At 39.8% G+C, this 21,085-nt stretch overlaps 1 protein-coding gene across 3 annotated transcripts in view; it reads right to left on the reverse strand.

The window, feature by feature from the left end:
* The window catches only part of SLC12A1 (solute carrier family 12 member 1), an 83,410-nt gene extending 62,325 nt beyond the window's left edge, over positions 1–21,085 (reverse strand). Inside the window, exons 1-6 of one of the 3 annotated variants that reach the window (XM_008705930.2) lie at positions 20,604–21,085; positions 9,816–9,950; positions 9,585–9,660; positions 3,707–3,802; positions 1,567–1,706; positions 168–278 (exon numbers count right to left, since the gene is read on the reverse strand). In XM_008705930.2, the coding sequence (XP_008704152.2) occupies positions 168–278; positions 1,567–1,706; positions 3,707–3,802; positions 9,585–9,660; positions 9,816–9,950; positions 20,604–21,023 (978 nt within the window). In that variant the 5' untranslated portion in view covers positions 21,024–21,085. Of the gene's footprint in view, positions 1–167; positions 279–1,566; positions 1,707–3,706; positions 3,803–4,335; positions 4,432–4,961; positions 5,058–9,584; positions 9,661–9,815; positions 9,951–20,603 lie in introns of all 3 variants that reach the window. The other 2 variants (XM_040620657.1, XM_040620658.1) reach the window with 2 other exon arrangements.

Raw genomic sequence — 21,085 nt, forward strand, 5'->3', positions numbered from 1 at the left:
CTGGACCTTGTGTTTGGAGGGCTTGGGGCTCCCCCAGTGCTAACCTGCAACCTTCGCCATAGCAAGTAATAATAGCAATTCTTTTTGAATATGGGGTTTGTTCTATTCCTGCAATTTGGTCAAGACCCGAGCAGCAGTGGTTGATAACATTATTTTGAGAAAATCACCTTTGCTTCCCATTCCATTCCAGCTACTGAGATTCCTAAAAGGATCACCACTGTGATGGAGCCTATTATCCGGATGTCGTTGGTTGGATCCACCATCATTGAATTGCTCTCCTGGAACAAGAGCAAAAAGCACTAAAATGGTTAGAGACAGAGCTTTTTCTGGTCTGTATATCATATTGTAGAATTGAACAGTAAGACGAAATACTGTGGGGGGCGCCTGGGTGGCACAGCGGTTAAGCGTCTGCCTTCGGCTCAGGGCGTGATCCCAGCGTTATGGGATCGAGCCCCACATCAGGCTCCTCCTCTATGAGCCTGCTTCTTCATCTCCCACTCCCCCTGCTTGTGTTCCCTCTCTCGCTGGCTGTCTCAATGTCAAATAAATAAATAAAATCTTTAAAAAAAAGAAGAAGAAGAAGAAATACTGTGCGCTAATGACCATATGGAATAATAGAAAAACGAGGTGCTCCTAAATCAGAGATTGGCATTCTTTTGTCCTATAATAATAGGCCGTGGGTAGCCAAGGCTAGGAGCTGGAAATTCTAGATGCTCATTCTAGTCACAGCTTTTAAAGCTATTGTGGCACTGAGGTAAGTATGTGCACATGTAAATACAATGTTTTGTTTCAGAAGAATGACTATTTTTGTGTGTCAGGGGGAATCTTAGAGAAATCAAAATGAGTGGTTTTCAATGTGAATATCGGAAAATAAGCGTTATTCAATTAAACAACAAACTCCATAAACCAGATCACACATTTCTTGAAGAGCACATAGCTTATGAACTGTATAATCCACTCCTTTACTCACCTAATTTTCAAATAAAGATACTGTTACTAATCGAATTCAGGGAATGCTATCACTACCATGAAAGGAGAAATTAGTTCACGTACCAGCTAGTTAACACGCTCACAGACAGACTGACTAGTCGTGCCTAAACTAGGAAATGCTTAGTTTTCTGCAGTGAGTTGCTCTAATGTTTGAACTGTCTTTCCCTTTGGAAATCTATAACCGCAGTAGTAATCTTGCTGCTGATAATAGCACCCATTATCTTTCGTTTCTTATTTTACACAGTATTTCATGTACATTATTTCATCTGTTCTATACCGCATTTCTATGAAACACATAGAACAGTATTATTAGCCCCTATGATAGATTTGAGAAACAACGTTCGGGTGACCAAAGGGACTGGCCCAGAATCTCTCAGGTGATAAATATGAGAGCCAGGATTCCGGGCCAGTTCTGATGCTAAGCTTAGAGCTCCTTCAACTGTATCCAGCTTCCACATTCTACAGAATAAATCTATTTCCTCTCATCTTGCCATAATGATATCCCCTCGTGCCCTGAAAAGGCAAATTGAACCAAATTATCTTACTTGGCTGAAGAAAAGAAAAACTTTTAATTACCTTAAGAAGATCTACCACTGTTTCAGCAAATCCCACCACATACATAGCAACAGCCACTGCATTGGCAAAAGCAAAGATCAAGCCTATAGACCCACCGAACTCGGGCCCTAAGCTTCTGGAAATAAGGTAGTAGGCCCCACCTAAAACAAAAAATGAACATGCTTTACTCTGAGGAACTGCTACGGGACCTGCGTAAGTTCCACGACCAAATAATTTTGCATAATTTTTATTCTAATAAAAAATTGCAACTTCCTAATAATTTTAAGAATCTTGTATCACTTTAATAAGTTAGCCAGGCTTTCTTTGTACTCTGAGAACGATAATAAAACACAATAGAATTATCCTTAGTAACTTCTGATTTATGGAAACCCAATTGTGTACAAATGTTTCAAATAAGACTACAGGAAACTTTACCAAAACAAAATGCTTTGCCTTCTAAAAAAACTCAGTGGCGAGTTCAAATCCATAACGTAACCAAAGTAAAATTTTATATTTGAAATTTCCAGGAACAGGCGGGCCTAGGCAGAAGATGAAGTAGGTGAAGTTTGATTATCATTGCCATCCTAACTTCCTTTCTGGTATACTTTTCTGGTATATATTTGCTGCATAAAAAGTTATCTGTATATAGGGCCACCGGGTGGTGCAGTCGATTGAGCTCCAACTTTTGGTTTCGGCTCAGGTCCTGGTCTCAGGGTCGTGGGATTGAGCCCCACGTTGGGCTCTGCTCTCAGCTCAGAGTCTGCTTAAGTTTCTCTCTCCCTCTTCCCTTCCCCTCCAAATAAATAAATAAATCTTAAAAAAGAAAAGGCATCTGTATAGTGCTACATTATTATCCACTCTATAAATTGGAATTGGTTCTTCATGTTTTTAGCTCAAGAAGGCATGATTATTGCCAAATACTCATATGTGTATGGGGGTGGCGAATGGAAGAAAGGTAGGGAGGGTTTGGAACAATTGCTTCTCCTTTGGACTTTGAAAAGATAGTTCTCTACGTGGCCGTGAATTTCTTTCTGTGCACATGAAAGACTGAGCCGCCCTGGTTACTCCTAGACGGTAGTGAGAGCAGGTAAAAAAGCCTGGGTGGTGAGAGGCCTAGGTAGCCAGACCCTGTGCCAGACCACAGGAAACTAATGACTTCCTGTACTGAGCCAGTCTTAGAGGTGGGCGGGATTGGTGGGGGAATGACACTAAACAACACATCTCAAAACAAAACAAAACAAAACAACACCTATCTTTACTGAAAAGGAATTTCCCCCATGGTAGTAACTCCTTGGGTTAAAGGGTCAAAGCTCTCCTTAGAAATGTAGCAATTATCTGGGTGGAGCAAATCCCCATTATCTCCTTTGTCCAGACGACATTAAACAAATGAGCTAGCCAGTTACTTCGGCTTGGTCAAAATGAGAGAGGGGGGGAAGCTGGGAGAGGAGGTGTGTCTGTGGGAGGAAGGGTGCTCTTAGAGGGCCCTGGGTAGTATGGTGACTAACATAATACAATAAAAAACATTAAAATAAAAAAATAAAAAGAAGGCCCTGGGTAGGGAAACCTGGATGAGGTACCCATGTTGCGGCCCCAGGAGCCAAAGAGAATGGGAGAGGGAGGACGAGGAATTAGAGCAACAATGATAAATCTCACCCTCTTCATTTTCAGCCTAGACCTGCTTATTCCTGGATGATTTAAAAGTAATTCTTTGTTCTGTTTAGTTGTTTCTATTTTCTTTTAAAGGATCTTCTCAGGCCTGTGGGCCACTGGCAGCGTCGTTTTGGGGTGAACTCTGAGCGCTTACTAAGTGGGAAATGTCAGCTGGGGTGCTGAGTGGGCCTGGGAGAGGGCCAGCAGGGCCCAGCCAAGGCACAAAGAAACCATATATTTTACTGTAATTATTTATGCCTTCTTTCTAGACACCTGGTCACTCTCCATAAACATGTTTAATCACAGGAAATGGGTCAAAGAAAACCTTCTGGAGATCTCTTAATTTTAATTGAGAGAATTTTGCCTTGATGTTTAAATTTGGGTTAGTTCATTTTGCTTTAAGGTTTTGGGGACTAGTCATGAATATGCAAATTTTACTTCCCACATTAAACCAACTATAGACAATACTCTGTAACCGAAGCTTGTAGTCATAAGTAAATGAACAGCTTACCTCCTCTTACTACTCCGTTTGTGCAAATAGCGGACATAGAAATACCTGTGAGTGTTGTCACCACCACACTCAGGCCAATGATGATGACTCCGAGACCTGCAAAATCCCCCAAGAAAGGTATTTGGCTCCGGTACATCAAGAAGTCACCAGCCCTTGAGGAGGCCGAGGAGGCAGCAGTCTGAGTCTTGTCACAGAAGGGTCCGTCTCCCCATGAAAAACCTGAAATGTTCTAAAAGATCCCAGTCCATGAAGGTCTCGGAAACACACCTGAAATGTACTAAACTTTAAAACTGAAGCCACGTCCAGGAATTATTTCCCCAGAGACACCAGCAAGGGGCTTGCAGACTGGCCTGAAAAAGAAAACATTCCCCGGAGGAATGTGAACACCTGCAAACCATGAGCTGCCATGTGCCCGAGACGGCCATTAGAGGCGATCCCGCAGCTGAGTGGCGCGGACCAGGGCTGAACTCACGGTACCTGTGGTTTCCTTCTGCATTCGGCTCACTTACACAGTTTACCAGGCGTCAAGAACAGGGGGCTCCTTGCTTGCTCCAGTCAAAAAGAAGTATATAAAAACTTTTCCTACCCGTGGCAAGCGATGAGGGCATTAGGTATCTTAGAAATGTTACCTCCACGAACAAACCCGTTAGTCGCTATTGCAGAAGTTGACAACCCAGTAATAGAAGTTACCATGGTGGAAAGAAGAATTATGAGAACTCCAAGACCTGTTAGCAATGAAAGATAAAAGATAGCACGTTTTACTTTTCTTACTTGGATTCCCTATTGCTGCAAACTATACTGCCCCAGTTTTAAGTTTTCACGTCCATGCCTTGGGCCCCAGTGGAGTTGCTCTGTGCTCGGGAGAAACAGGTTTGCCTGGCATAAAGATCAAGTCCGAGGCCCGCTCATTATGATGAAGGATGGTTTCCAAAAGTAAACACAATCTAAAATGCGGCCCTGGAAAGGAAAAGTTGACTTAGGCGGGTGTCCTGGGAGAGAAACTACCCTGGCTGTGAAAAGAGAAAACATGACATTTGACCTTCTCTCTTGCTTGAGAGGAACCTGCATGAGAAAGTTGGGGGTTTGACGAAGGTTAAATTCGTCCCCATTTTTCTTGCATCTCTCTTGCCTGGAGGAGAAAAAAAGGAACCAACTTGGATTACCTTTGAAAGCACTCCAGAAAGGTCAGTGGTGAACTACCAGCCTGTGTTGCCTTTACCTTACAAACGACCGTGCGGGTCACGAGTTTAATTACCTCCTCTGACATATCCATTTGTGGCAATAGCAGAAGTGGATAAACCAGTGATACCAGTCACTGTCACGGCTAAGCCGATGATAATCACACCAAGACCTCAGTTGAGAGAGGAGAAATAAAGGCAGTTAAACAGTGGAACAATCCATTAGATCGTTTACATAAAAGCCGGCACATCTGGGGTAATCACCGAAGGACCGCATCGGAATTAACGAGTTGGCCTGGAAATCACCAGAGTAACTGCTCAGCTTTGACGTTTTCTGCCTTTAGCGGCACAGATCCTAGAAACCGAACAGCTAAGATGTGCAGTGAGAATTGCCCACAACTGAACGATGGCTGGTCAAAATTCAATGGGAACCCCACTTTTTATGCCGTTCTAGACACCTACAAACATAATAATTGGCCCATACAATTCCAAGCGGCTCATATAACTGGAGAGTAAATGTTCATCCTTCCATGTAAATATCTTTTTATGTCCATTGGGTTGTGTGGGAGTGGAAAATGACATACAATATAACAAATTGTTCATCCGGCAGGTACGTAAAGTGGGAAGAAACAAATGGAACTACATTCATTTATGGGCTACGTGACCTCTGGCAAGTTACTTATTCTCTGAGCCAAAAACGGCAATGGAATTAGAAAGAATACATGTGGAAAGTGGCTAGCACAGTGAGTAGAACCCGGTACACAGGGAGTGGCCCTGCTTTTTGGTCCATGTCCACAATAGTTATAAGCGTCGTTGTTTATTGAAAGCCTACTATACATCCAGCCAGGTGTCAGGTAGCAAGAGAAATGCAAGGAACAAATAAAACGAAATGAAAAAAGCTGCCCTCAAGGAAAATTCTACAGGGCAGAAGGTCAATGATTCTAGGAGGGAGAAGGTGGTAACCTGGAATTCAGAGAAAGGAAGGCTGCTTTCAGCTTCAGGAAACACACAGTCAGGAGGATACTGAAGGCTAGCAGCATCTGCCACCCAAAATGTACCACTTTAGCAGAAAATTTAGTGTGAGCTATAGGCAACAGGAAAAAAAAGCAGATACTTCCCCCTATTTGCCTAAAAACTAGACATAAGTTCGTAAAGTGGCTCCACTTTCCTCTATACCAGGAAGGACAGAAGTTAATTATCAGAGCCAACTCTAGACCCTTATCAGCTGGAGTCACACCACAGGAAACCATGACACACTTCTTTTCTGTTGGTCCCCCCACGTTAGTCTGCCTTTCCGCGATCTGCCAGCCTAGAAACTCAGTCCTTTCCTTTTGTCTTGTGACTTCTCTTAAAAAAGTCCTGCTCTCTTGTTAAAATGCTGCGTAAGCCCACTCCTTTGAATTACTCATCACCGAGTCTTCTCACGTGTATACACGATGTGTAAAGTTAATAAGCTTCCGATCGTTTTCTCTTGTTAGGCTGTCTGTTGTCAGTGTTACAGAAAGAAGTTTGGGGTCACAGGCACTAAATCACCCTGGCTGTAGCCAGAATGCTCTCCCCTGGGTCTGTTTGGTGTGCTCCCCCACATCAAGTGGATGCTTCATAATTGTTGTTGGCAGGCTCTCTTGTTCCAGGGATAATTAGAACAGTAGTCGTCTAGAGAGGCCGCGATCCCTCTGGCCATGCCCTGGGAGAAGGGGAAGTAGAAGGAGAGGAAGGACAGACAGAAATGGAAACAAGGCATTGGAGGCTACCTCTCTTGATGCTCCCAGCTATATCCTGGCTCTAAAAGAAGTCTCGAGGCTATTTTACAGTTTGAAGGGCAGCAGGAAGAGGCCAACTGTAGGCATGAGACGGAACTTGGACCGTAGTGCTTCCGTCCCTACAGACACTTAAAGTTTGGTGTTGTAAGAAATAGTTGCACTAAATTCTTCGCATCTACTGCAGGCATCCTGTGGTGAACATCACGTCTACGTCACCATGTGGCCTCAGTTCTTTGCACCCTTACAGGTAATTTCCTCTTTTGCACACTATTTCGCTTCTGATTTTGTTTTGAGGACCTTCGATGTCAAATGTTTAGCTCACCCCAAGAACTATACAGAACCATACAGTTTGCATTTCGGGACATTAAACCTACTCTGATTATTTCCCTACCCTTAGTTTCCCTTTGCTTCTTTTTTCCCAACAATTCTTATTGGTTCTTTTGCATCGTATATATTTCTGTAAACCATTTGAAATCCTGGAACAAAGTTTTTATACATTTAAACAGCAAGAGATTTGCTTTTTTCTCACAATCAAACATAAAATCCCAGGGTAAGAGGCAGCTTCGAGAACATTTAGTTTATAGTTTTCTCCAAGCAAGGTCCTTGAACCACCCACTTCGGGAAAGACGTGAAGTGTTTATTAAAAATGCCCAGACCCACTGAGTTGGAATCTTTCAAAGTGAATGCTAGGACTCTGTGGTTTTGTCACCAACTTCCCAGGTCATTCTTAGGCACCCCACAGTCTAAAGACTACTGCACTGGCCCTAGCCTATCTCAGTTTGTGTCTGCCGAGACAGCAAGGTTCTTTACATTTATCTTCAAAGAATTGATTGGGAAACAATCCAGCTCCTTCATTTTCAGTTGAGAAAATGAAACTCATGGAGTGTAAATGACTTGCTTTAGGTCATACCTGTTTCATACCCTTCTTCCATGCCTGATGTTTATTTGAAACTATCTTGCCCCAGCCAAAGTCTCCGAGACAGAAAAGGACAAGTCAATGGCATTAGTGGCTTATTCTACCATTTGCTTTTGGGGAAAAAATAGCCCAAACTCATGGCCTTAGAATGGTTACCCGAGCGCTGTAGCTACTGTGACTCGTGGCTCCAGCTTCCTTCTGGCTTTGTTCCCAGGATCTCCTCTTGCAAGTGTATTCAGGTTTCTTCCCCAAACTATCCCCACAACAGGGAGAAACTACTTGGATGCGCTTCTTTCCTGACCCAATAAGGGGGCTCCAAATAAGACCCAGAAGGCGACATAACTCATTTAGCTTTAAGTTCACAGCAAAGGCCAGGAAAACTGAGCAAGGGTGGTAATAAGTTTCTACAACTCACTAACATCTGCTTTCGGAGAACTAAAACAACAGCGGCAAACCAACCTTCATTCAAAGGAAAACCCGCTAGACACCCATTGAAAGTAGGGTATGACTACTTAAATAAAACGTCCTTATTAAAACAATACTGATGTCTGAAAGTATAATATGGTTTAGCACAAGATAGGGTTCTTCGTATTTTGCGATTTTGCAATAAGCACGAACCTGAGAAGAATAATGTAAGATCTGATTAAAGTTCAGATTATCGCCCAAACACATGGATGTTAAATAAGTTGCATTAGAAAGAATTACTCTTGCCCTTGGCTACACTCACACCTCCAAACAAACTAATGTTGCTTGATGATCTCAATGAGTTACTAAACTGCCCTTAAAAAACTAATTTTGCATGAAACCCTAGAGCAAACACTTGGCAATATTAAGATGCAGATTTTCCATGGAACAGCATATACTTATTTTGGACCCTGCAGCTATCAGCATTCATCTGATACGCATCATAAAGCTGGCAAGCAGCCCTTTGTCAACAACCCAGCAGTTGCCAAACAGGAAACGTGGACGAATGATGGGAACGGGTTCCCCTGTTTGAATTTACAGATCAGCCCTTTCTTGGTGGGAGTCAGTCTTCTGGTGATGCTCCATATGTTTTGGGGGACAAAGGCAATAAATAATCACCAAGCACCTTTAAATGTGAATTGAGATACATTCTGGAGCAGTATCTAAGAGCACTTCTGAACCTCTACGTTCTTGATACTAATGATTTATAAGGTCTTCTCCAAAAGTGGCTCTATCATGTATTTCCCATATACAGAGTAGAACATCATTAATTTTGATCATTCATTAAATCAGGCACTTTGATAAAATTCAAATAGATTTTTCATATAAATTTTGCCAATATACTCTCGATTAAAAAAAGCCTTGCCACGGGAAATGATATCTTAAATAAAATATCATCTTTAAAGACATCACATAATCACTCAAAAGAATTGCAACATCATGCATTTTCCATTAGAAAAATTAGTAATAGTTATATATGTTATCTTAGTCATTTTATCTATTATTTTTAAGCCTCTATCTGGCAATATTTTATTAACCTTTGTTTTCTTACCACCGGTACGTGAAAGTGACACAATTATTCTCTTTGGAAAATGTTCAACTCGTTCAGCATTAGTCCAGTCACATTGTTACCACTTTCCCCACAAGCTATTTTTGTTGAGCGAAATTTTGCCAATAATCATAAGCGGGGATGCACAAATGTCAGTATGTCCCCAAATATGAATAGTACTATTCGTATATATTCATATGTTCATATTTATATATGAATATATATATCTGTATTTCTGTACATCTAAAATGCAATGAAAAGATAGAAATATTTGCTTGAGTATTTATCTGGTTAGCTAGCGAGCTGGAAAATTCCAGTCTCCCACAAGTTAACGCTTCACCTTTCCTCTCTGACAAACACTGTCAAAGAGGCAAAGTAAAAGAGCCGGAGGGCAGATTATTTCTGTGACCTTCATCTCACCTTCAGCATTAATGGTCAAAACAAGTTGCTTATGGAGTTTATCGTTGACATTGAAAACTATAGACGGGGCGCGGGGAAACATGCTTACCAATTCCAGCTTCTCCAACGATCCAGGACAGGCGAATGAACAGCATGACACCCCAGATGTTCAGCATGCATCTTACCTGTGGGTTGACGGAGCATTGAAAGGGACGTGAGACATGACAATGGGACAAAACCCAGCCCTCTCTGTAACTCTGCTCTCCAGGCTTTGCTAACACCGAGTGCCCGAGGACTCTGAACGAATGGATTCCATTTGGAAGCATAGGAGCTTTCTCACCAGCACACCTTTCACCCATCCAAACTTCACGGCGCCGGCTTTATCCTCCCCTTCCTTGGGTTCAGCTTCTTCATCTCCAGGCATCCCATCACCGTTAGCGACCCTGTCAGCCGAACCCGGCGCCACGGCTATGTTCTGCATTTTTACAGGTAGTAAAAACAATATTTGGTCAACACAGGGACCCATAAAACTTTCAAAGGCAAATCAAAACAATTGACATCAGGCGCGCCTGGGTGGCACAGTGGTTAAGCATCTGCCTTCGGCTCAGGGCGTGATCCCGGCGTTATGGGATCGAGCCCCACATCAGGCTCCTCCGCTGGGAGCCTGCTTCTTCCTCTCCCACTCCCCCTGCTTGTGTTCCCTCTCTCGCTGGCTGTCTCTATCTCTGTCGAATAAATAAATAAAATCTTTAAAAAAAAAAAACAATTGACATCAAATTTTAGACACACTCAAAAAGGAAACACCGTCTAGCCTTTGACTACGGTAATTATTTTTTTGCCCCGGGGAGCTGATGGGTTCGTTCTGTGAGTGATTTCAGGCCCAGCAAGACCGCTAGGGTGGTAAAGGAGCTTGGGCAGTTTTTCTACTGGTGAAAATATTACCTAAAAGAAACCGGTTAGATTTGGGTACGTTTAGAATACAAAAAGAACAAAGGAGAGAAAAAGAAAGTAAAGGCAGGGTGGAAAGCCTATCAAAGTGAATGGGGGTCTTCGAGGCGTGGTGGTAAGAGGTTAAGGTCATTGATGTGGACTCACTGGACTTCTTCCCATTAACCTCCCTGGGCTTTACTTTATTCACTTCAAATAATGATAATGAAACTTCTCTAATCATCATCTTTAAGAAGACTGAATGAAAGAACACGGAGAAGCGCTTTCTTTAAAAACAAGAAGAAAAGGGTTACAGTTCTAAAAAGATTTAGAGATACTATCTGGCGACAAGAATGCTATTCCTATAGACGACGTTTCTTTCAGATTCGATATGTCTTTGCCTGAAAATTGCTGGATGTGCTGGTAGTATTGTACAGAGGGTAGGAAGTCTCATGAGTGACTGACTACTAAAAAGGTAGGCTGAGTAGAAATAAGAAGTAAGTTGTATAAAAAATGTCAAAAGCTTAGTTAGTGGTTTTTGTGACCTGATTTTGAAGACCTTCCTTGTCAGTAGGATAATCTGAATTTAATAGGAGAAGGAAATAGCTCTGTTTCTCTCCAGTTAAGAGCAACTCTAATTTCTCTTTTAGATAGGACTTTGAATAATTTTAATTTCAGATGCACCCACTTAATTTAGCCCATCTGGCACCTACCTGACTCTAATGGTTAGACTGAGTTACCCACTGAGTTCCCCAAAAACAGTCTTTTCCAGTAAGGGGTGGAAACCACTGGGGACGTCTTTTAGATTCAGCGCTTAATTATCGTGATTAAAGAACAACTTTATTCTATTTAAGTGGTCTAAATTGGTTTAAGGCTGGGATATTGTGTTCCCACATCACTTGCTAAGAAGGCTCGGACAAGGACAAATTTTTCCCCTCTAAAATGGGACTGGTGGGAAATAGGTATTCGGTATTTATTAAAAGGACTTTATTTGAAGGTGATCAAAGTTCTTGTCCTTGCTATGCTCAAGGTTTATTGCTTCTTTGGGCTTTGATGTATCATTAGCATACCCACCGTAAGCTGCTTCTAATTTGGGCTGTTTGCTCCAAGTGACTGACTTCTTGTCTCCATGTTCTTCTACTTCTCTATGTAAATAAGGATTTCTTCCAACTTTGTTTTCCCACAAGGTTTTTTTCCAGACTAGTATGACACTTGGGTAACCAGTGCAATTCAATGTGGTAAGTCGTGGTATATTAACTGGAGGATGTGGGCTACTTCTCCTCAATGCCAACCAAGAGCCTACCATACAGCAGGTCATCAAAAAATAGTATTGAATCCATAAAGTGGATTTTCAGGCCACCCGATCTCTTTCAGGCAGCAATCATAAAACTTTTAGTCTTTAGACTTTTAGATCTCCTAAGAACAGATGACCTCGTTTCTTATCCATTCTTGCCACCTATTTCTTTTCTCTTCCATCCCTAGAGGGTATTTCATTTCTCATTGTTTCCTCTGTGTAACCCACATTAAAAAAGGGAGTGGGAAGAGAATGAATCTCAGGTCCCATCATCTAACTATTTTCCTAGAGCACTGGGGGTAAAACTGAGTGAAATTAATAGTTAAAATATAGTCTTCAGGGGCGCCTGGGTGGCACAGTGGTTAAGCATCTGCCTTTGGCTCAGGGCGTGATCCCGGCGTTATGGGATCGAGCCCCACATCAGGCTCTTCCGTTATGAGCCTGCTTCTTCCTCTCCCACTCCCCCTGCTTGTGTTCCCTCTGTTGCTGGCTGTCTCTATCTCTGTCGAATAAATAAATAAAATCTTTAAAAATAAAATAAAATATAGTCTTCAATTACGTGAAGAATATCTTAATTCTAAGTATCCTCAGTCCCTATTTGCTCAAATAATTGAAAGCTGACCTTGCATGTTCACATCAATGTTAAGATACGGATAAACAAAGTCCACAGAAATTGAGGCTGAATGAGCAGGGCAGAAACTGGTCATAGATACCAGCTAGAGAAGCAAGTCACGTATGTGATTCAAAGATTTCCAGTAGCTCCTTTTAAAAAAGTAAAATGAAATTAATAAAATAACTTGGGTTCAGATTTGGACCCTTAAATTTTAAAAATGTACTTAACTTTTCTACAATACCATATTCTTACTTGCAATCATTCATTACCACCGTGGAGGAGGAACCCGATCATGGACTGTTTTAATAATGTATTTAATAGCATATTTTACTTAATAGACTTCTATAAAATATTATTTCAACATGAAATCAATAAAAATATTAATGAGATATTTTACTTTTTTTTTCACACTATGTCTTTGAGAGCTGGTGTGTAGTTTACACTGATAGCACATCTCAATTTGCACCAGCCACGTTGCAAGGGCTCGAGAGTGGCATGTGGCTGGGGCTCTCCCATTGGAGAGCACCTGTCCGTACATCGTAGTCAATTACAGATGGATGAAACATTTGAGGCTTCTCTCCAGGCAATTAAAAATTCTATTTTTTTTCTCTGAACGGATTCTATACTCATAAGGCAGCTGAGTGATTCAGATGTAACTTTTCATTTTCCGTAACTAGAAAATCAATGAGAACACAGAATTGAGGAATGTGTTAAAATGCCCATGAATGTTGAAGAGATTATTTGGTTAAGAAATTCATTTATTTGACTTGATTTGAAAAAAACGTTTAAAATTGTCAATATTCTAGTTAATGAAGAACTCATGGCCAGACTATCAGCAGCTACTCATTCAGGGAGAAGGCAATTTCCTTTTCCTCAGTTAATTGGGGCTCCCGAGAGACAGAGCCCTAGTCACTTGCTTTTTAAAGGCAATCTTGGGAATAAAACCTCTGTTTTCTGATTAAACCTGAACTTGAGGGTTTGGTCCAGGAAATTGCTTTGCTCCTGGCTGAACTCCGGAGGTAACTGTGACCCTTACATCTGAATTAATGAGAATACCAATGATTGTTTAAAAAAAAAAAAATCTTACAAAATAGACTAAAGGATGAATAAGATATTTAAAATGTCCCCTTAAATGGACATTTCTATCTGGTAGATGCTTTTCTGGGCACAGTTTAACAGTTCTTCAATTTATCACTAGGACATCACAATATGAAGCAAAAGGAATATTCTATGAGGGCATGTCAGGGAACTCATCATATGCGGAAGTTAGGAAGGCAATAATTTTTTAAAACTATTCAAAAATAGAATCAATGTAGGATGTTCAACTCTTTCTTAGGTGAATATGTTCAACCTGCTAGAGTTTCAAAGTTTTTCATATATTTATGCCATAGAGGGGAAAAACCTTTAAATGTGTATTTCTTCTCTTGACTATAAAGGACTGTAGTACATTTGTAAGTACAGAAGCCATTTCCATTGCTTCCTCTCTTACGGGAGCTGAAAAATCACTGTACCATATAAACTAGGAGACTTGGAATCTGGTTTCAGCTCTGCAATTAATTCAGGGTGTGTCCTCCAGCAAGTTACTTAACCTTTCCTGGATACTGCCAAGGAGGAAAAATCCAATGGGTTTTCTGAAAATCTTACTTTGAAGTCATTTACTCTAAGGCAAAATCATTTTTCTATGTTTGTCATCTTCTCTTCTAACATGGCAAAGCAGAACTTGGTTTCACTGTTTAATAAATGCCTCCTTTGTAAGCCCATACAGCAATTATAAAGTCAATTTCATCAAAGTACTGAAAAGACTTGGGTCGAGGGTCTGTGGGCCCTTGATGGCTGTGAGCTATACCTGGTGGCTGGCAGGCTTCTGGCGGGGGCACGTTCTTGAGACCAAAGTCTCAAAGACTAAAAGTTTTATGATTGCTGCCTGAAACCAGTTTTTTCCCTCATAGTTTGAATTAATTTGTTTGTTCACACTCCATTACCATAAATGATGACCCACCACCTTTCGTAAATGCATTTTAAATTGCATAGCTTTAGGGAATGATTAGTTATTTACCAAAAGTTTTACCTGTGCATTAAGTATTCGGAGAAGGTAAAATGAAGTGCATTAGAAAGAAAGAAAGAAAGAAAGAAAGAAAGAAAGAAAGAAAGAAAGAAAGAAAGAAAGAAAGAAAGGCCATCTCTCCCTTTCAATATTGATAAACTAGTGAGGCTTCAGTCACATAAATTTTTTTATTTAATGTAAAATGTGTGATTTTTCAGACCTCAGAAAAATGACAAATACCTTTCTAGCTGTCATCGAAGAAGAAATAAATAAATATATTTATTCTTCGAATTCTAACTGGGTAATATTTGCTATAACACATGTTTTTAGGTTTCACCCTTTAATTTCTGGATGGCCCATCATAGAGAAATAGCTCCATAAATATTTAGGACTACATGATTCCCTCCCAGTTGTTTTAAACTTTCTTTTATTATTGAAATATTTAAATATATGGTGTAGTAGGGAGAATAAATAGCTCTCATGTGCCTATCACTCAGCTTCAACAATTATCAACATATGGCCAATATTATTCTACTTCTATCTCTTCAACCCTGGGATTTTTTTTTTTTAAACCAATCCCAGTAAGAATCAGATAATTCCTAAGGTTCATTTCAGAATGAAAAGCACGAGTCTAATCACATGTCTATATCTTATTGATCAATGTTATTATGGTCGTACTTTACTAGCCCTTTGCAATAAAGGGGAGTATTTTAAATTACGAAAATGAGACTTTTTTCCCCTTGTTTTAACAGTTTCTATAAACCATGCCTCTAGATCACTATCAATGGTCACAATTTACAATCACAGTAATTTTACTGTACCTGAAAACACATAGCTCACACACAAATTGACTTATATTTTTAATAACTGAGGCCAAAAGGAAGCTATGTGTGTAATAAACAGCATAAGAAAATAAAACCAAAAGATTCTTATTATTTTCCACATATACTTCAAGGGAACTCCTACTCTACTCACTAAATACTAAAGACTACAACTAAAACTTCTGGCAAATATTAGAATGAGTCTTTAGTTGCAGATTTTCACTCCAACAAATATTTTAGGGGTGGCCACTGGTCCTTACTGATCTTCAAGAAATTTATTGCCTCAATTTTCATGTCTATTTTATTTGGCTTGATGATATTTCTAATTTTGGATACCCCCAATTTGAGTGCTAAAGTTCCAAATTTGAACTTCAAAGCACGGTAGAAAATGTTATTTTCTAGAGAATGCATTTGTACACTTTTATTTGTCTTTTTACAGAATATAAGCATTTATACATTGGTTTATGTGGTTTAATGTTTGCATATTTGACTACATGTCCTTTATTTCTACCCATAACAATGCCATTTGACATACAAAATAAAATTCTGGAGAGTAGAGGTCAGATCTCTTTAACTCACTTTACACAGCAGCTCTTATAAACAAAAGGCTAATAAATGCTTTTGATGATGACAATGACAATGATTGAGACCTACAATTAATTCTGTAGGAGAAGCAACACGATCTTTTGGCACAGACCCCAAGAAAGGAAACGGAATCTCCTGTTCTGCCCATCGCAACTGAGAGGCAATTTCTTCTTTGAGCCTGAATTCTTCCACTATTTCCTGTAGCTGTCAAGTGAGCTGAGGCAGTGCTGTGGGAGAGCAGGCTGAGGATGGAAAGTACTGATAAAGCACATGGACTCTAGAGTCATGCAGATGTGGGTTCAGCTTATTTGACACATGACCTTGGCTTCTTGACCTTGGAAGCGTATTGACTTCAGTTTTTGTTTTCTCTTCCAAAGGATCCATAAGATTTTATAAAATCTTTGCTATCTATAAAATAGCAATAATAACAGTACGTACCCTGAAGGATTGTTCTAAGGATTGAATGAGAATTTGCCAAGTGTGAGCGCTCCGTCTGATACATAAAAAACTCTCAATAAAAAGTTTGTTTTTACACCAGAGTGTGTGTATTGGTTTTTATTCGCAAATTACTTTTTGTCGATAACAGCCTAATAGCCCCAATGTGAAGTCATTCCATTGTTTTTGTTTTGAGTTTGTAAATGGTTGGTTTCCTTAAAAATAATCTATCTTAGTTTTTATAGTATTTTATACTCTTCATAGACAGTTATTTCAATGATATGAGAATGCTGACTTTGATAGAAAGGCTATATATATTCCTGATTTCTATATTATTATATTTTTCTGAAACGCTAACAACAATGGTGGTTGGTAAGGCTGAAAGGAGTTTCATTTTAGTTAGCCCTGTAGTTAGGAACTGTGTATAAAAAGGTGGCCACAGGATTATACTGGACACTAAAAGTAGAATATTTTTGCAGAGTAAAAATACTAGATTAATCTTTGCCAGATGCCCAACAATCATTATACATGTTTTGAAATGGAAAGAACTCCAATGTATGTTATTTAGTGAGAACAGTGAAGTGCAGGACAATGTGTAAAGTATGTTTCAATATGTGTTTGAAAAAAACTACAGACAAATAATTAGATAGATAGGAATATAGATACTTACAGATCTATTTGTATGTTTGTATAGGCATAGAAAATTTCTGGGAGGATTTATAAGAAACTGCCAGTAATGATTGTCCTACAGAGAATAACTGAAAATCTATATTAGACAAGAGACATTTCATTATACATTTTTTAGTACTTGTGAAATATTTTATCAGTGTATATTTTACTTTTTTAAATAAAAATCAGCTAGTATAAAAATTACCATCATCATCAACAACCATTTATTGAGTTGCTAACCATTGTAGGCAATGTACTAGACTTTACATGCATATAAACTCGTATTCCCAAACATCCTACAATATCAGTTGAAGTTATGTAGCTTGTATAATATTGCAGAGAAAATAAAGGATGGAGTCATTATTTCCCTGCTTTTGACTAGAGTTTTTGGAAATCCACAATTCATAGCCACCCGTACAGGCATTTAGCTCTTTAATACATAGAAAATGAAAAGATTTCTTCAACTATGATCTCAAATCATTGGGATTACAAATTTTGTCAATATGTATCACTCCTAGAGTTTCAGTTAAGGTAGAGATTTGAAATAATGTCTTTCAAACCTATTTTTTATTTCAACTATTAGGAAAACCTTTTTGTGTAATTTTTTTTCTGAGTTGGAAGTTATAACTGGGATTTGCACAGCCTCCAAATAGTTTCTATCTAAATATGTTCTGTCATGTCGTGTGAATGTATCATTCCTATGTGGCTTTTTAAAGCATTAGAATCATGGATACAAAAACATGTCACTTGTACTATGTCAATTGCTTCCCACTTTTAAATCGTTTAAGTAAACATTATCATTTATAATTTTTTGCATACGAAATCTGTGATGTGTCTGAGTATGCTTATACAATGCTTACTCTGTTGATCGTTCCTAGTTGTAGTTTGAGGGACCACCATAAAAATGTCAAGGACCACAAGCAGGGAGCAGCATAGCTACATTCCACTATAGGTCTTCATATATGCTTTTAAGCTTTTAAGCAGGGGAAATAGAATCAAATTCACTGACAAGGAAGAAAGAGATGAATTGAAGAAGGCCTGCATTGTTCATGTCTGATAGTGAAGGATAGCACAGAAGTAGAACACGTGGAGAAGTGAACTGGGCCCTACAATTTTAACAGTACTAGAATGTGGATTCCGTGGTTGTATTTGAATCCTGCTCCCAATTTGGCTCTGTGGCTATTTCTGTACGATTGAAGCAAGTTGAAGTATCTTGGTCAGTAAGGGTCAAATTCGTAAAAAGAGTGCCTTATTACTACACTTATTCATTCAGAATGATTATTCAGGGCATTGGGCCTAAACCTAATATATTTTTTTAAAGATTTATTTATTTCTTTTAGAGAGAGAGAGCACCAGCAGGGGGGGCAGAGAGAGAGGGAGAGGGAATCTCAAGCAGATTCTGTGCCGAGTGCAGAGTCTAACACAGGCTCGGTCTCACGATCCTGAGATCAGAGCCTGAGCCTAAACCGAGTCTGATGCTTAATGGACTGTGCCACCCAAGCACCCTGGGCCTAAACTTATTTTTAAACTATTTAATTTGTTATTCCTTTGTAGCTGAGAAAGAAGTGCTGGAAGTCAAAGTTAAGTCCTCTGTCTCATTTGATCTTTTCAAAAAGAACGTGATATGGCGAACAGCTGTGCAATCTGTCAAACACAGCTACTGCATTTCTGCCACGTTCATTCAGATGGCTTTTGAACAACCAACCCGACCGTTGTTCCCTGAGAGTCTTTCTCCCCTAATGTAAAGATTCACATAAACTGTGGCTTTGGGAATTGTAAATAAGCTATGTTTCTCTCAACATCAGTCCAAAGAACAATGTGAGTTTGCTCCATCTCCTTTTTAACGGAATTAGAGTTTTATTTTGTTTTGTTGTAAATTGGGGGAGGAACGTGAATGAGAGTATTTAAATTTTGATGGCAATTTTATGAAGGATGCAGCTTTAAAAATTATCATGTGTCATGAGGTTGGTTATGGTGGGAGAGAATTTCAGGTCTTTTTAAAGAGAACTTCAGCTCATTTTACTTCTTCAGAATAAATTGAAACCTCTTTATAATGCCCTAAATTTCTTTTCCTGCTCTTCCCATATCTTGAAAACTTGTGCTCTCTTCTCGCAATCAACTTCTCCCTCTTTTCCTTCTCCCCTTTCTCTTTTCTTCTTTCCTCCTTCCTACGCAGAGCAAAGCGACACCTCAGTCTGATTTCAGGAGCTTCAAATCAACCCTCATCTCAAAATTCTTAATGGGGGCTGCCATTTTTTTCTCACATTGTCACATTGCTAACTTCTTTTGATGAAAACGTCAAATATCCCAGATACAGTCTAAATCTTATACCTCTAAAGAAACCAGCCCTTCAGTGGAGTGTTGCCAATATGGTACCTGGGACAAGTAAGGCTTGGTGGGGAGAAGGGAGAAGGGCACAGAGTTCACAGCATAGGCTCCCTTCAGGAAGCCTCTCAGTCTCTGGTGGTAGGATGCAGAGTCAGGGACTCTGTGTAGCCAAGGGGAGTAAGTTTTAGAGATGGGTATCCTTGTGGAAAGAAGAATGAACAGAAACCAAAGGGGAATTTTAACCTTAATTAGCATCTTTCTTGAGAGCAATAGTCCTAGACTCCCCAGAGTGGGTAATCATTTGATTAAAAACAATGTTGAATGAATGAATAGGAAAGGAATTGTTTGAGTCAATTTTTTCTTTTACCTCAAAACTTGAGCAAAAGTAAACTGCATTCGGATATGTGATAGCTCATTATTCTTTTAAGCAAGTAGTTATAACCATAAAGAATGATATTCATTCCGAACTGTGTTCCAGAAGAGTAGGAAGACAAAGTGCTTCAGCCTATTTTAGAGCAAGGTGTAGAACGAATCTACTGAGTTTATAACTGATGTGCTTCAAGATTAGAAAAAGTGCTGCCTCGGGGCGCCTGGGTGGCACAGCAGTTAAGCGTCTGCCTTCGGCTCAGGGTGTGATCCCGGTGTTATGGGATCGAGCCCCACGTCAGGCTCCTCCGCTATGAGCCTGCTTCTTCCTCTCCCACTCCCCCTGCTTGTGTTCACTCTCTTGCTGTCTGTCTCTATCTCTGTCGAATAAATAAATAAAATCTTTTAAAAAAAAAAGAAAAAAGAAAAAGTGCTGCCTCATGCTTCTAGCAGATTTGGGAACCCTGGCTATATTCCTTAAATAATGAAAAGTTTAGCCACGTCTGTTGCTTCTGTACTTAAATTTAATTTAGTTACTTTTACATGCTTACGTGCATTCGGGAGCCTCAGGCAAAGTTTTGAACGGGAAAGGATAAAATGCTGAATCTTATGAATCTTTGCTCTGTCTTTAAAGAATATAAACTACCCATGTGCTCTAAAGGCTGGCACTACAGTATCAACTACAGTGAGCGCCCGTGAGTTTTTCTTTTTTTACAACTGTAGTGGAGACATTAATAGTAAGGTAAAACCAGCTTAGTATTTAGCTTGACATGATTAACCAAGTGTGCATTGACTAGACGATAGCTGTAAACAAGATACAACAAATTGCATAACTTTCAGAGCTAATTCTTTCATTCTCTGTGCTCAGCCTGTGAACATTCGTGTGTATTTTCTAGTTATCGGGAAATAAGGACAGTCGTGTCAGGAAGAAGGGTGGTTCGGAATAGACCTCTCCACCAGGCACTGTGACATTCAGAGCATTGTTAAAGAGCAGGAGATCGCCTGAAGGAGTAAGGGAGGATACTTGCCTGTGCCTGGAAACTTACCTTTGCAAGTTGCTCGTGAAGATCAAGCAGGCTGGGTCGGTTGACCTTGGGCCCGCTGATGCTACCCGTGTTGCGATAGTACTCAATCTTGGGAACGGCATCCACGGTGTTGTGGCCAAAGGTTTGTAGGTAGTATGTATTTGTGTGAGAATCATAAGCATGAAAACTGGCATCTGTTTTAGCATTTTCTCCATTTTGGAGGAAATTGTCATAGCATTCCCGATTCCCAGGCCTAAAGCTGATTCTGAATCTGTTCTGGGTTTCATCCCCAAAAGAGGTTTCCTCATAATGTGGAGGGTCAGCATTGTCATCCACAGCTGCACTGCTTTCATGGCTCTCATTTATGACATTAACTTGAAAGCGATTGCTATTACCGGGCACTGAATCCAGAAATACAGTGGAAGAGTTGTTCAGAGACATCTTCCAAAGTGGATTTTTTTTTTTGGACTAAGCTGTCTACTTTATGGTTGCCTTTCTTTTTT

This window comes from Ursus maritimus, unplaced genomic scaffold, assembly GCF_017311325.1.
Source record: "Ursus maritimus isolate PB19 unplaced genomic scaffold, ASM1731132v1 scaffold_35, whole genome shotgun sequence".
NCBI lineage: Eukaryota > Metazoa > Chordata > Mammalia > Carnivora > Ursidae > Ursus > Ursus maritimus.